At 46.9% G+C, this 13,407-nt stretch overlaps 1 protein-coding gene across 1 annotated transcript in view; it reads right to left on the reverse strand.

Annotated features, from left to right (window-relative positions):
- DCAF5 (DDB1 and CUL4 associated factor 5) overlaps positions 1–1,525 on the reverse strand; it is a 199,239-nt gene extending 197,714 nt beyond the window's left edge. Inside the window, exon 1 of the mRNA XM_030214437.1 lies at positions 850–1,525. Within this exon, the coding sequence (XP_030070297.1) occupies positions 850–1,057 (208 nt within the window). The 5' untranslated portion in view covers positions 1,058–1,525. The remainder of the gene's footprint in view (positions 1–849) is intronic.
- Positions 1,526–13,407: the final 11,882 nt, after the last annotated feature.

Below are 13,407 nucleotides of genomic sequence, written 5' to 3' on the forward strand. Positions count from 1 at the left end.
CTTAACAGCCTTGTCCATTGCTCGGCTCTCAATTGCTCAGCCTGCCGCCGTGCGTCGGGAAACGTTCAAAGGCCTGTACACCCCCGGCCAAGCCTCGGTCTCAATTTCTTTTTAACTCTTCATGCACCCCAGGACGAAGCGAAAGGCGGAACAAATAACGCGAGCAAACTGTAATGCTTACGTCTGATTTTTAGGGCAGGCTAAACGAGCGTCTCCTTCCCTTTGTTTGGGTGGGGGAGGGGCGGGGGCACTTTCTATGGGTCGCCCGTATTTTTATTTTTTTTTTCGGATCTTGTTGGACGGCGACGGCAAGGAATCTTGGAGGAGCGCTGCACAGCACCGCAGAGACGAGCAAACACTACCGACCCGAGCTGTCAGCACCGACACTCCCACCCAGAACAACAACAAACGTCCGGCAACAACCTGCTCCCAGCCCTCCCCCACGGGGCGCCTAATCCCATAAACCTACCCCTCCCCCTCCCTCAGAATAATAATAATTACCCAGGAATGAACCTGCAACAGGGAGCACAATCAGGCCATCTTCCTTCTCCTGACCCCAGCTTTCCCTTCCTGTATCTCCAGAGGCGCCTTCGTAACTAGGAGCTGAATGATGCCGGTTGCTTCTCTTTCAGGGTGCAAAAGCCCCCCACACACAGACACATACGCGCTGTCTCTTATAGAAACGGGAAGGAACGAATTCTTCCTGTTGGGCTTTCTGATCTCAGCGTTTACTACCTTCCCCGAAGCCTCCTCTGTCTTCTCCCACCTGTCAACCATCTTAAGGCTTTCCCCAAACAATAACCAAAAGCAGCCTCGGGTTTGGTGGACCCATCTGGAAGAGACACCTACCTGATACCAGCAGCTGCCCTCCATTGTTAGAGAACTCGATGGCGTTGACACAACCGAAGTGGCCGAGCAGATCCTTCCTGTAGAGGTTCCTGCAGCCTTGTAGCCTGCGCCGCTGAAAGTCTCCCTTCAGCAGGGGGTCCCCGTCCAGGCCCCGACGGCACAAGAAGCCCACCGACGACCTCATGCCGCAGCCTGCCTTCCTCCTCATGCTGCCCACACCGGATCGCACGGAACGCTGGCAGTGGCTCTCCCCTCCTCCTTCACTCTCACACGGCCATGGAGTAAGGGGTGGGGGAGAGAGGTGCTGGGCCGTGCTCGCAGCTTCCTGATCCAGCCAGCCGGGCCCCTCCTCCGTCAGCAGCTGATTCCCCCCGGCCGTTCGCCAGCCTGCATTTCGGGAGGGGGGGAAGGGCCACCGGTCCCTCTGCTATTGCTGCAGCTTTTTTTTTTTTTTTTAATCTAATGCGTCGGCTACGGGGCCCCTCGGGCGTCTGATCGCTGCTGCCGGGATTCGCAAACGCCAGGCGCGTGTCGATCGCCGGCGGCCCCGCTCCCACTCTGTGGCGTTTGAACCTGCGTAACGTTGGGGTCAGGCACCCCCTCCCCCTCCCGTGCCCCGGGCTACCGCTGTCACCGCGAGTCGCGCGTTCCAGCAGACAGACGGCGCGAGGTGACGGCTCTGCCAGCTGAGAGAAGTGGGAGGACCCAGCCGGGCAACTTTGAAAGAGCGGCCACCCTCTGCTGCTGTCACACCTCCAGCCCGGAGCCTGCTGCCGCCCTTCGTTCCTATGGCTGCCAGGGTACTTTTGCTGTAGGGTCACCTGAGTTCTCAGGATGATCGTCTTTTGGTCCATCGGCTCCGATGATGGCTGTTAAAAACCGATCTTGCGGTGCACGGGCTTATCGGCTTCGTTAGTCACAAGAGCTGACAACGCAAACCAAAAAATGTAGGGGCTGGAGGTTATCTGTTGTAGGTTATGACCCTTTCTTCACCGTTAAATGAATGGAATGGAACGTCCATTTTCTAAGGTAAACACTACAATAAAGTACTTTCATAGTAATGGTCGGTATTATTGTAGGGAGGCTTTAATGGTCTTAACATTGCACAAAACAATTTATAAGGTTACAATCTCCATGCTTAACACAGTTTACTTTCCAAATTTCAATTAGTTGGATTTCTGTATTAGTTCAGGTTTTAGATTACCTTTAAACATGTGCTGCAAACTTTGGGGGGGGGGGGGGGGCTTTTATCTGTCACATAGTAACATAGTAGATGACGGCAGAAAAAGACCTGCATGGTCCATCCAGTCTGCCCAACAAGATAAACTCATATGTGCTACTTTTTGTGTATACCTTACCTTGATTTGTACCTGTCCTTTTCAGGGCACAGACCATGTAAGTCTGCCCAGCACTATCCCCGCTTCCCAACCACCAGTCCCACCTCCCACCACCAGCTCTGGCATAGACCGTACAAGTCTGCCCAGCACTATCCCCGCCTCCCGCCACTGGCTCTGCCACCCAATCTCGGCTAAGCTCCTTAGGATCCATTCCTTCTGAACAGGATTCCTTTATGTTTATCCCACGCGTGCTTGAATTCTGTTACCGTTTTCATTTTCACCACCCATTTTATTCCTATGGGCCTTGCTGCAGACAACTTATTCTAATCGTTAGTAAAAGACCCCCTTTGTGATGTGGTGAAGGGAGTTTCGAACTGAACTAATGACAAATGTGTTGTTGGGGGGGGGGGGGAGGTGGCGGGAAGACATTTTATTTAGTTCATGCCTCTTTTTAGTTGTAACTCCAAAGCAGTTACATTCAGGTACAGTGGGTATTTTCCTTTTTCCAGAGGGCTTAGAATATTTATTTATTTCCAGCTATTTGTTATACAGCCTTTCAATATCATTATTAAAGTGTAAAGAGTATTATAAATAACTGTAACACAGAACTATATAACAAAGTTAAGACAATCAAATCACAATATGATGGTTATAGACACATTTAGCAGGAAAGGGAATGAATTGTTCAACAATAATTCTTCCAAAAGACAAAACTGGACACGTAAGGGAAATAAAAACAAAATTTACATATCTACCCAGAGAAAAAAAAGGAAAAAAAACTTTTACTATTCAGGTCTAGCTAATTAGCCATTAAATTTCAAAATAATATCAATAATTGATATTGATCCAAATGAAAAATCTTCCTAATCAACCAGCTTTTCAAACCTATCTTAAATTTCTATTAAGAAGCTTGCTGCTTGACAATCCAGTGGAAGAAAATTCCAGACTACAGGGGCTATATAGCCAAATGCTGTGTGTTGTGAGGAGTCCAGCCATAACCTCATATAGGAAAGAACTTTCAGCTTGTGAGGATCAGAAACTTCATGAGGGCTGATATGGAAGAAGTGCATGCAAGTAAGATGGCATTCCTGTAAAAAAAAAAAAAAAGGCCCCAATGGGCCATCTAAGTTTGTAGCTGGAGCAATGGAGGGTTAATTAACTTCCCCAAGATCACAAGCAGGCGCAATGGGATGTGAATTCAATTTTCCTGGTTCTTAGCCTGTTGCTCTATTAAACCATTAAGTTAGTCCAGTAAGCAGGTATTACATATAGAGGGACATTTTCAATTGATGTCTTAAGTAGAGAGGTGTGGTAGCCGTGTTAGTCCACTCTTAAGGTTATCAATAGAAATCAAACAAAATAAAACATGGACAAGAAAATAAGATGATACCTTTTTTATTGGACATAACTTAATACATTTCTTGATTAGCTTTCGAAGGTTGCCCTTCTTCGTCAGATCGGAAATAAGCAAATGTGGTAGCAGATAGTATATATAAGTGAAACATCCAAGCATTACTTTGACAGTCTGACAGGGTGGGTAGGAGGTATGTATGGGGACATCAAAGCATTTAATTGATATTCTAACAGGATGGGTGTGGGTAGGTGAGAGGAGGGTGAACAAATTTACGGAAAGAACCAAAACACATAACACCACCAAAACACATTCACTGTTCATTAATGCATCAATACATCCACTTCTGAACTCTCATCCCCAGTAATCTCACCTCACCCATACCTTTATTCACAGAAATATGTATACCATATGTCTTCGTGTCTTAATATTGCCCTTTTAGCTTCCCGTTGTCTCTTTCCAATGTTTCACGGTTTTGTTCCATTGTTATATTCCTTAACGATACTTTGATTGTCTTGCATAACTCTTCACAATGTAATCCATAACCAAGTTGTAACAAATTGTATTTCCATTATTCATAATATATTGTAAGTCACACTGAGCCCGCAAAAAGGTGTGAAAATGTGGGATACAAATGCAATAAATAAAATAAACAGAGAAATACAATTTTATGTTTTAATTTTTTTACATTTGTACCCCGCACTTTCCCACTCATGGCAGGCTCAATGCGGCTTACATATTATATACAGGTACTTATTTGTACCTGGGGCAATGGAGGGTTAAGTGACTTACCCAGAGTCACAAGGAGCTGCCTGTGCCTGCAGTGGGAATCGAACCCAGTTCCCCAGGACCAAAGTCCACCACTCTAACCACTAGGCCACTCCTCCACTTCAATGGACCAGAAAACCCAGATCCTTGTTAAGTCCTGTCTGTTGGGTGTCAAAATATTCAATCATTCTGACTTCAAAGGTCTTACGTTCCTGTATTGTTTTAAAGTTACCTTTCAGGATTCTAACTGAAATCACTGGTACAGTGTCCTGGTCTTGTAAAATGCTGGCCCACCGGGGTGGGAACCTGACTGGCACCGGCTATTTTCGTGTGATGTCTGTGCAGATTGAATCTTGTCTTAAGCATCTGGCCTGTTTCTCCAATATAGCATCCTTCGTTACATTTTTTACACTGAATGATGTATACCACATTGGAAGATGAGCATGTGAAAGATTCTTTTATGTTGAATATTTTTCCTTTGTGAATGACTGTGGGGTCCTGTGAAATGTTTTGGCATAGCTTGCAGCTGGATATATTACAGGGAAATGTGCCCTTCTTTTCCTTTTCAGTCTGTGTTGGGAGTTTACTTCTGATTAGCTTGTGTTTTAAGTTGGGTGGCTGTCAGAAGGCAAGCACTGGTGGGGATGGGAATATCTCTTTCAGTAAATCTTGTCTTTTAGATTGTAAGCTCTTTGAGCAGGGACTGTCCTTCTATGTTTAAACTGTACAGCTCTGCGTAACCCTAGTAGCGCTTTAGAAATGGTAGTAGTAGTAGTAGTAATTCATCTTCCTGGAGTAGAGGCTGTAGGTCTATGTTTCTTATGATTTTCCTCAGTTTCTCCAGCTCTGTAGTGACATACAACCCAGAGCTGCTAACTCTCCTTGTGAGGAATAGAAACTTAAGTAACAGGCTAACCTGACCCAAGCAAGCAAACCCTTAGGCCTCAAATCTAGGCTGTAGGTTTTTAGACTTGGCCTCAGATTGTACCATATCTCTACAGAACTAAGGCCCGAAATGAAGGATCTGCTTTCTAAGATATAATTTTAGGAATTTTGTATTGTTTTGAAGTTGGGAGGAGGGGGGAAATTAACTTCAGGGGTTTTGATATTGTAATGTTTTCTCTGAAAAACACATAACAAGAGAAAACATTACAATATCAAAACCCCTGAAGTTAAGTTCCTCCCCCCTCCCCCCCAACTTCAAAACAATACAAAATTCCTAAAATTATATCTTAGAAAGCAGATCCTTCATTTGGGGCCTTGGCTCTTAGAATCTCAAACTGCCCTGAAACAGAATAAACAATCCCCCTCTAGCAGAACCCCCTCCCCACCATGCCTGAGATCTATGGAACACAGATACCTTGTTAAGTAGTAGTAGTAGTAGTAATGAACCATTGAGAATATGATTACGGGCTGTAGGAGAAATCTTATGAACCACAATATGTATACACTGGAAGAAAGGCGGAAGAGAGAGGCTATGATACAGACGTTTAATTACCTCAGTGGCATCTATGTATAGGAGGTAAGCCTTCTTCAAATGAAGAAAAACTCTGGAATGAGAGTGACTAGGAAGAAGTTGAAAGGAAATACGCTTAGGAGAAATCTAAGAAAATACTCCTTCATGGAAAGGGTGGTGAATGCATGGAATGGCCTCCTGGTGGAGATAGTGGAGAAAAAGACTCTGTCAGAATTTAAGGAAGCATGGGACAGGCATGTGGGATCCCTTAGGAAAAAGAGGAGTTAGTAGTTACAGAGCAAGGACAGACTGGATGGGCCATTTGGCCCTTATCTGCCGTCATGTTTCTATATGAATGGTGGATAATTCAAAAACCAGTGACTGAGAATGCATTTTTTACCCAAGATGCATGACTTTCCCAAAAATACATTTTCACCAGACATTCCTACTCCTAGAGTTTCAATCGAACTACAGGAAGGCTTCCAATTCCACAGCGGAAGCAATTCTCTCCACAGTGCCCAGCAAGGCTGAAATAAGATGCTGCTCTTGTGGACCTGGATTGGCAGTTTTTCCAATGGGGCATGGAGGAGGTAATTCAGATGCCAGAATCCAGTCCTGCAAGTGACGAAGGAGACAAGCTTGATTGTACCTTTTTAAATCTGGGATTCCCAAGCCCCCACGAGCCTAAGAGACAACACCATTGAACTTTATAGGTTTCTTCCCCCTGCCCCCCCCCCCCAACAAAACTTCAGCAAAAGTTTGTACAAGGTCCCAAGATCCTGATGCAATAAGCGAAGTGGCAATGACTGAAGGATGTTTATCCAGCGAGGAAAGATCACCATGTGATACAAGTTGATTCTACCCAACAACGATAAAGGTAGGGTGCCCCACTGAGCTAATTATGCCTTGGTGTCCTGAAGTAGCTTATTCACATTTAGTTTATACAAGGAACCCGTATCCATAGGTAACTGTATACCCAAATACCGAAAGCACCCCTGAGCACACTGTAATGGAAAGGCAGTTCCCCAGGATTGGTTCAGGGAATCTGAACTCGCTAAATCCTCTGATTTGTTTAAATTCCTTAAGAATCTCTGTACTCATGGAGACTTTCCATAAGAACAGGAAGTGAGGAGCAGGGTTCAGTGATAAGAACTAACAGGTCATCCGCAAATGCCACTGTTTTAAAAATAGCCTCTCCAATCTACACTGCGGATCTCCGGATTACTCTGAAGGTCTCTAATCAATGAATCAAGCATCAATACAAAAAGGAGGGGAGGAAGGGAACAGCTCTGACGCATGCCTTGTCCTATGTTAAAGGGATCAGATAGTACACCATTGGCACAGACCTTTGCCTGTGGATCGGCATATAACATCCCTACTGTCTAGATAAATAAATCTTTGATACCATAAGCATTCAGAGCACCATAGAGAAACCCCCACTCCACCCTATCAAAAGCTTTTTCAGCGTCAAAGCTGATCAGTAGAGCAGGGGCCTCTCCCGAGTTCATCACCTTCAAAACCACTAAAATCTACTGCATGTTCTTAGAAATTGCTCGGCCACACATAAAACCCACATGCAGCTCCACAATCAACATAGGGAGTACCCTCGCCAGCTTATTTGCCAAGATTTTTGCCAAACATTTTGTTTTATAATTTAACAAAGAAATGGGATGGTATGATTCCAGCTTATCTGGAGGCTTACTAGATTTCAATAAAATTATAATTTGTGCCATGTTAAGGTGACTGCGCATCTGACCACATTAAGATCATTGTATTAGATGCTGATGTCAAGACCAGACTAATTTCTGATTGTAAAAGATTATAAAATTAATTTCTCAATCCGTCCAGCCCTGGAGCCTTTCCAAACAGGCTCTGCTGAATAGCCCACTCCACCACCTCCACACTGAGGGACGCATTCAACAGAGCCAGATCTGGGCCAAGACTGCTGCTTGTTGTCTTGGTGGCCATTTTGAATATGTGGCAGTATCTTGGAGAGCAGCAGTAGCGGGCAGGAAGGAGTGGATTTCCTTCCTGTTCCAAAGAGGTCAGCTATGCCCAGCTGGTGTGGGGAGGGCTGTAAAAAAGAGGAGTCTAGAGACAGCCAGCCAAGCCCATCTGGTGAGTGGGGGTGTGCTGTAAAAAAAAGGTGAGGCCCGGGCAAGTCAAGCGCAGCCAGCCAAGCTCATCTGGTGAATGGTGGGGTGGGGGTGAGGGGCTGTAAAAAAAAGGGGAGGCCTGGGGCTTGTAAAAAATTATGGATGAGGCATGGGGGGCCTGTGGTGTGTGTGTGCAGGGGGGGGGGGACTGTAGAAAAGTTGGATGGAATGTGGGTGCAGGGAGAGGAGCTGAAACATGGGAAACGGAGGGAATGGCAGGAATGTCAGATGCTACGGGGAGGAGAGGAAGGAAGGAAGGAGAGAGAGGGGCCCATTTTGAACAGTTCACAGTTCTGCCAATGTGCACTCTTTCTGTTTCTTTGGTTTTGCACTGTATGCAGAGTATGGCTTCTTGGGGTTCAGTTTAATTTTTGTCTACATAGTTCTATTTTTAGTTTGTGGTTACTTATTCTATACTTCAGGAGGGGCTACCTCTGCTCATGTATGAAAGAGGCCGGGTATTCTGTTTGCATCAAGTGACTGTGTAGGACTATCTGTACTAATTCAGGGCTCCTATTACAAAGCAGCAGTATTGATTCCTGCGCAGCAAATGCGACAAAGCCCATTCAGTTCCTATGGGCTTCGTTGCATGTACTGCAGCTTTGTAAAAGGAGCTCTCAGCTTGTTTTGTTTTCCAACAGGTGTATTAATATTCTTCTGCCCACTGCAATGTTCAGGGTGTTCTTTTTCTAGGAAGGACCTTGTGTAACCCCCTAGAAGTTAGCTCGTAAACATACTAGATTCTGTGGTCCAACTTGTTAACAATACTTTTTACTTTGTCGTAAAAAAGTAGTTTTAAGAGCTGTACTTTATTACTTTTACTTAAGTATTTTTTTATAAGACTTTATACTTTTACTTCACTGCTTTTGAAGCCAGTACTTTTACTTTTTACCTAAGTACTTTGAAAAAGTAACAAACCCATCTCTGCATATCATGCATATTTATTTTTGCAGCCAATTTTTCTTATACATATTCCCCCTAATATTCAGATGACAATGGTCAGCGTTTTTTTAAATGCTTACTGTCACTGGCTAAATTAGTCCCCAGTATCCAGTGCCAGGCCATGTCCGGGCACTGGCGCTGAATATTGGGGGCTAAATGTGGGAGGGCTGGGCCCAGCCAATATTCAGCCAGGGCTGCATAAGAGAATTATGCGGATGCTGGCACTGAATATCAGGCCAGCACAGACGTAACTATTTTTTGTGCCTAAAACCCTCTTGATCTCCCACCTGGCCTTTCTAATGCCCCCTCCCTCCTACCCACCTGGCTGCAATGCCCTAAGTCAGTCCTCTCCTTCCCTTAATGAACCCCCGGCCCTCCACCCACCCATGTGTTTTGACAAGCAGCCACTAGGGGGCAAGAGCAATGGCCTGTGCTCCTGCCCCCAAAGACTCCTGCTGGACTACCAGGGAGACAGGTAGGCCCAGGGAGGCCTACCTAGTCCTTGGGAGGGGGGAGGGGAACTTAAAGCATTGCAGCCAGGGAAGAGGGAGGGGGTATTAAAGAGGCTGGGTAGGGGATCGGTATTTGAACTGTCCTAAATTAAGCAGTTTAGCTATGCAGGTACCAGCACTGAATATTGCAGGCATCTGCAGAACCCCAGGATCCTCCCCAGTGCTGCCCCTAACTTGCCTACTTTTTGGCTGGGCAGTCTGTGGGGGTGTTCTGTGGAGACGTTCAGTGGCACTCTCCGGTTAACTGCCACTGAATATCCCCTCTTAGGCAGTGGGAAGTGCTTTAAGAAAGCAGAAGAGACTCCTGCCCACTTAAATTCCTTTGAAAATCACCAATGTAAGCAGTTAAAAAAATTACCTCAGGACTATACAGCTTGCACTTAGAAGGTCATATACTAAGAGGAGCTACTAATGAGATTAATGAATGTTGTTTGCCTCAATTCTTATGTTATGCAGTGGGCCCTACTGCAAATAACCTGCATTAATGGCATTAGTGTGTGCTGTTAGTAAATGACCTTATTAATTTGATATCACTTTGCTATATTGTGTGGCGGAGTGGCCTAGTGGTTAGGGTGGTGGACTTTGGTCCTGGGGAACTGAGGAACTGAGTTCAATTCCCACTTCGTGCACAGGCAGCTCCATGTGACTCTGGGCAAGTCACTTAACCCTCCACTGCCCCATGAGTGGGAAAGTGTGGGGTACAAATGTAACAAAAAAAAAATATATATATATTTCAATTACTTTTAAGAACAAGTTTGTAAATATAAAGTGTGTGCAAAGAGTCGGACACCCTATATAGAAAGACCACTTCTTAGGGTGAGGGGATAAGCATAATTTTTGTAATATTGAATAGTTCAGCTATCCAGCAGATGGATGAAATTTTTTTTAGGGGTAGATATTCAGCTGGTGGTGCTATCCCTGGAAATTTAGTTCACGTCTGGGCTCCAGCATTGAATTTCTGGGTGTATGCAGGTGGTGAAAACATAGCTGGTTAGGTGCAATATTCAGCACTTAAGTGGCTATAGTGATAAAGTCCTAAAGATAGGACTGTCAGGGGCATTTTTGAAAGAGAAGGGCTCCCATCTTCCGACACAAATCGGGAGATGGGCATCCTTCTTTCAGGGTCGCCCAAATCAGCATAATCGAAAGCCGATTTTGGGCGTCCTCAACTGCTTTCCTTTGTGGGGATGACCAAAGTTCACGGGGGTGTGTTGGCAGTGTACCGAAGGCGGGACGGGGGCGTGCTTAACACATGGGTGTCCTTGGCCGATAATGGAAAAAAGAAGGGCGTCCCTGATGAGCATTTGGCCCACTTTACTTGGTCCCTTTTTTTTCAGGACCAAGTCTCGAAAAGGTGCCCAAACTGACCAGATGACCACCGAAGGGCATCGGAGATGACCTCCCCTTACTCCCCCAGTGGTCACCAACCCCCTCCCACCCAAAAAAAAAAAGTAAAAACATTTTTTGCCAGCCTCAAATGTCATACCCAGCTCCATCACAGCAGTATGCAGGTCTCTGGAGCAGTTTTTAGTGGGTACTGCAGTGCATTTCAGGCAGGCGGACCCAGGCCCATCCCTCCCACCTGTTACACTTGTGGTGGTAAATGGGAGCCCTCCAAAACCCACTGTACCCACATGTAGGTGTCCCCCTTCATCCCTAAGGGCTGTGGTAGTGGTGTACAGTTGTGGGGAGTGGGTTTTGGGGAGCTCAGCACCCAAGGTAAGGGAGCTATTGTCACGTCTGTGGCCGTGACCACACTCAGCCTTACTTTCTTTCTGGGGGTCAGCAGCTCTGCTGGCTTCTGTCTGTGTTTATGTTTGTCTTGTCTCTAGTCTCTGTGCTGATTGCTTCACTAGACCTCACCTGTGTGGGCTATGCCTCTCTAGGGAGCCAGCATCTAAGATGGCTGCCACCGGCTCTGTGCCAGCTTCCAAGATGGCTCTTGCTTGTCTTTCCTGTGGGCTCACTTCCTATGTGTGTCAAGCCTCTCTTTGGGGTCAGTGTACTTCCTGCTTCTGTCCTACTGCTGGTGACTGATCAGTGAGAGCCTTCATAAGGAAGTGCTGTGCTTGCAGTCAGGGCCTTTGCATAAGTGTTATGCTCTTAGGCCAGGTCAGGTTAGTAAGTGTCTGCTGCACTACTGCTTAGCCTCTCTCTGGGTTCCAGCCCAGTTTCTTTCTGTGTCTGTGTCTCTGTTGTCCTTCCATGGGGGGGTCTTCCCTGCCACTGTCTGTCTGTGGACTGCGGTCCTTCCTGGCTTACCCTGAGTTGGGGTGAAGCCTCTGTCTGTGGACTGCGGGTCCTTCCTGGCTTACCCTGTGTTTGGGGTGAAGCCTCTGTTCCTGGCTTATCCTGTGTTTGGGGTGAAGCCTCTGCTCCAGGCTTATCCTGTGTTGGGGTGAAGCCTCTGTTCCTGGCTTACCCTGGGTTGGGGTGAAGCCTTTGTCCGGGTTTGTTCTCTGTCTGTATGCGAAGCCTCAGCCTTTTTGGGTTCCCCAGTGTGGAACGGCTGTGGCTTCAGACCCTTGGCCTGTTCTTCCTGGTTACTCTGTTTGCTGTGCTGCCTGCCCAAGACCCTTGGCCTGTTATTCCTGGTTTGCTCTCTTTACCCTGAACCCTGCCTTGCCTAGCCTGTGTGCCTACCCTGCTTTTATAGCCTGAGGGTATATCCTGAATCCTGTATCTGTCTGGCTAGTGTGTATTTCCTGGGTGATTATTCCTGTATCCTGTCTCCACCTAGCTAGAGGGTTTACCCTGTGGGTATTCCCAGATCCCCGTTCTGCCTAGTGTGTTGCTGCCCTAGTCCTTGCTCCTGCTAGCTTCTGTACGCCTTGTGTTCCTTGGTCTGTCTTCTGGGTCTTGCTAGTGGCTGTGCAGCAGCACACTGTCTGAGTCTAGTTCCGTGCCCTGTCGCCCTTGTGTATCTCAGACCCAGGGTGGGTCCTCTGGATCTTCAGTTCCTGCCTTATCCTGCAAGTCCTGCCGGCCGCCTGCACTTCGGAGCTCAACTCCGGAGGAACGGTGGCTAGGTGCAGGTGAAGCTGTTCCTGTCTCATCTGTTCTAGTTGCCTGCCTTGTACTACTCCAGTCCAGAGTTCCAGTACTGCTCTTCTGTGTGTCCAGTCCCGAGGTGGTCTTGCCTGCCGCTGCCGCTCCTCGGCAGTGGCCCAAGGGCTCACGAACTCCAGTCCTGCTTCGAGGACCTGACAGAATGCCTAGGCCCTCGAGAACGCAACAGCTATGCACCTGGGAGCTTTTTCTGAAGTCCACTTCAGTGCTCCCTAGGGTGTCCCGGTTGGTGTCCTGGCATGTGAGGGGGACCAGTGCACTACGAATGCTGACTCCTTTCACGACCAAATGCCTTGGATTTGGTCGTTTTTGAGATGGGCGTCCTCGGTTTCCATTATCGGCAAAAATTGAGGTCGCCCATCTCAACAGAGATGGTCGACTTAAATGTTGAGATTTGGGTGTCCCCGACCGTATTATCGAAATGAAAGATGGACGCCCATCTTGTTTCAATAATACGGGATGCCCCGCCCCTTCGCGGGGACGTCCTCAGAGATGGGCGCCCTTAGAGATGGTCGTCCCCATTCGATTATGCCCCTCTGTGTTTTATGCAGTTATCCTAGCAGCCTAAGTGCTGAATTTCAACATTTAGGGGCCCTATTACTAATCCTGTACTACTGCTGGCCTTATGTGGGCACTGACAGTAGTGATGCCCCCAGCGCATGCCATTTCTGGCACTCCTGGAAATTAGCTGTAATTTTTACTGCCGTGTTAGCACGGGAGCCCTTATCGTCACCTCAGTGGGCAGCGGTAAGGGCTCCCCTGGAAATGGCCATTTCCTTTTTCGGGCTTTTTATCTGCTGTGGTAAAAGGGGGCCTCGGCACACAGCAAATCCACATGCCGACACTACTGCAAGGCCCCTTTTACTGCAACTTGGTAAAAGGATTGACCCAGAAAATCTATAGAAGTAAAATTTTTGAAAGTGATAGGGAAGTTCTCAGAGTATAAACTTACCCAAGCGAAAAAGGG

The sequence above is a fragment of the Microcaecilia unicolor genome, chromosome 9, assembly GCF_901765095.1.
Source record: "Microcaecilia unicolor chromosome 9, aMicUni1.1, whole genome shotgun sequence".
NCBI classification, from domain to species: domain Eukaryota; kingdom Metazoa; phylum Chordata; class Amphibia; order Gymnophiona; family Siphonopidae; genus Microcaecilia; species Microcaecilia unicolor.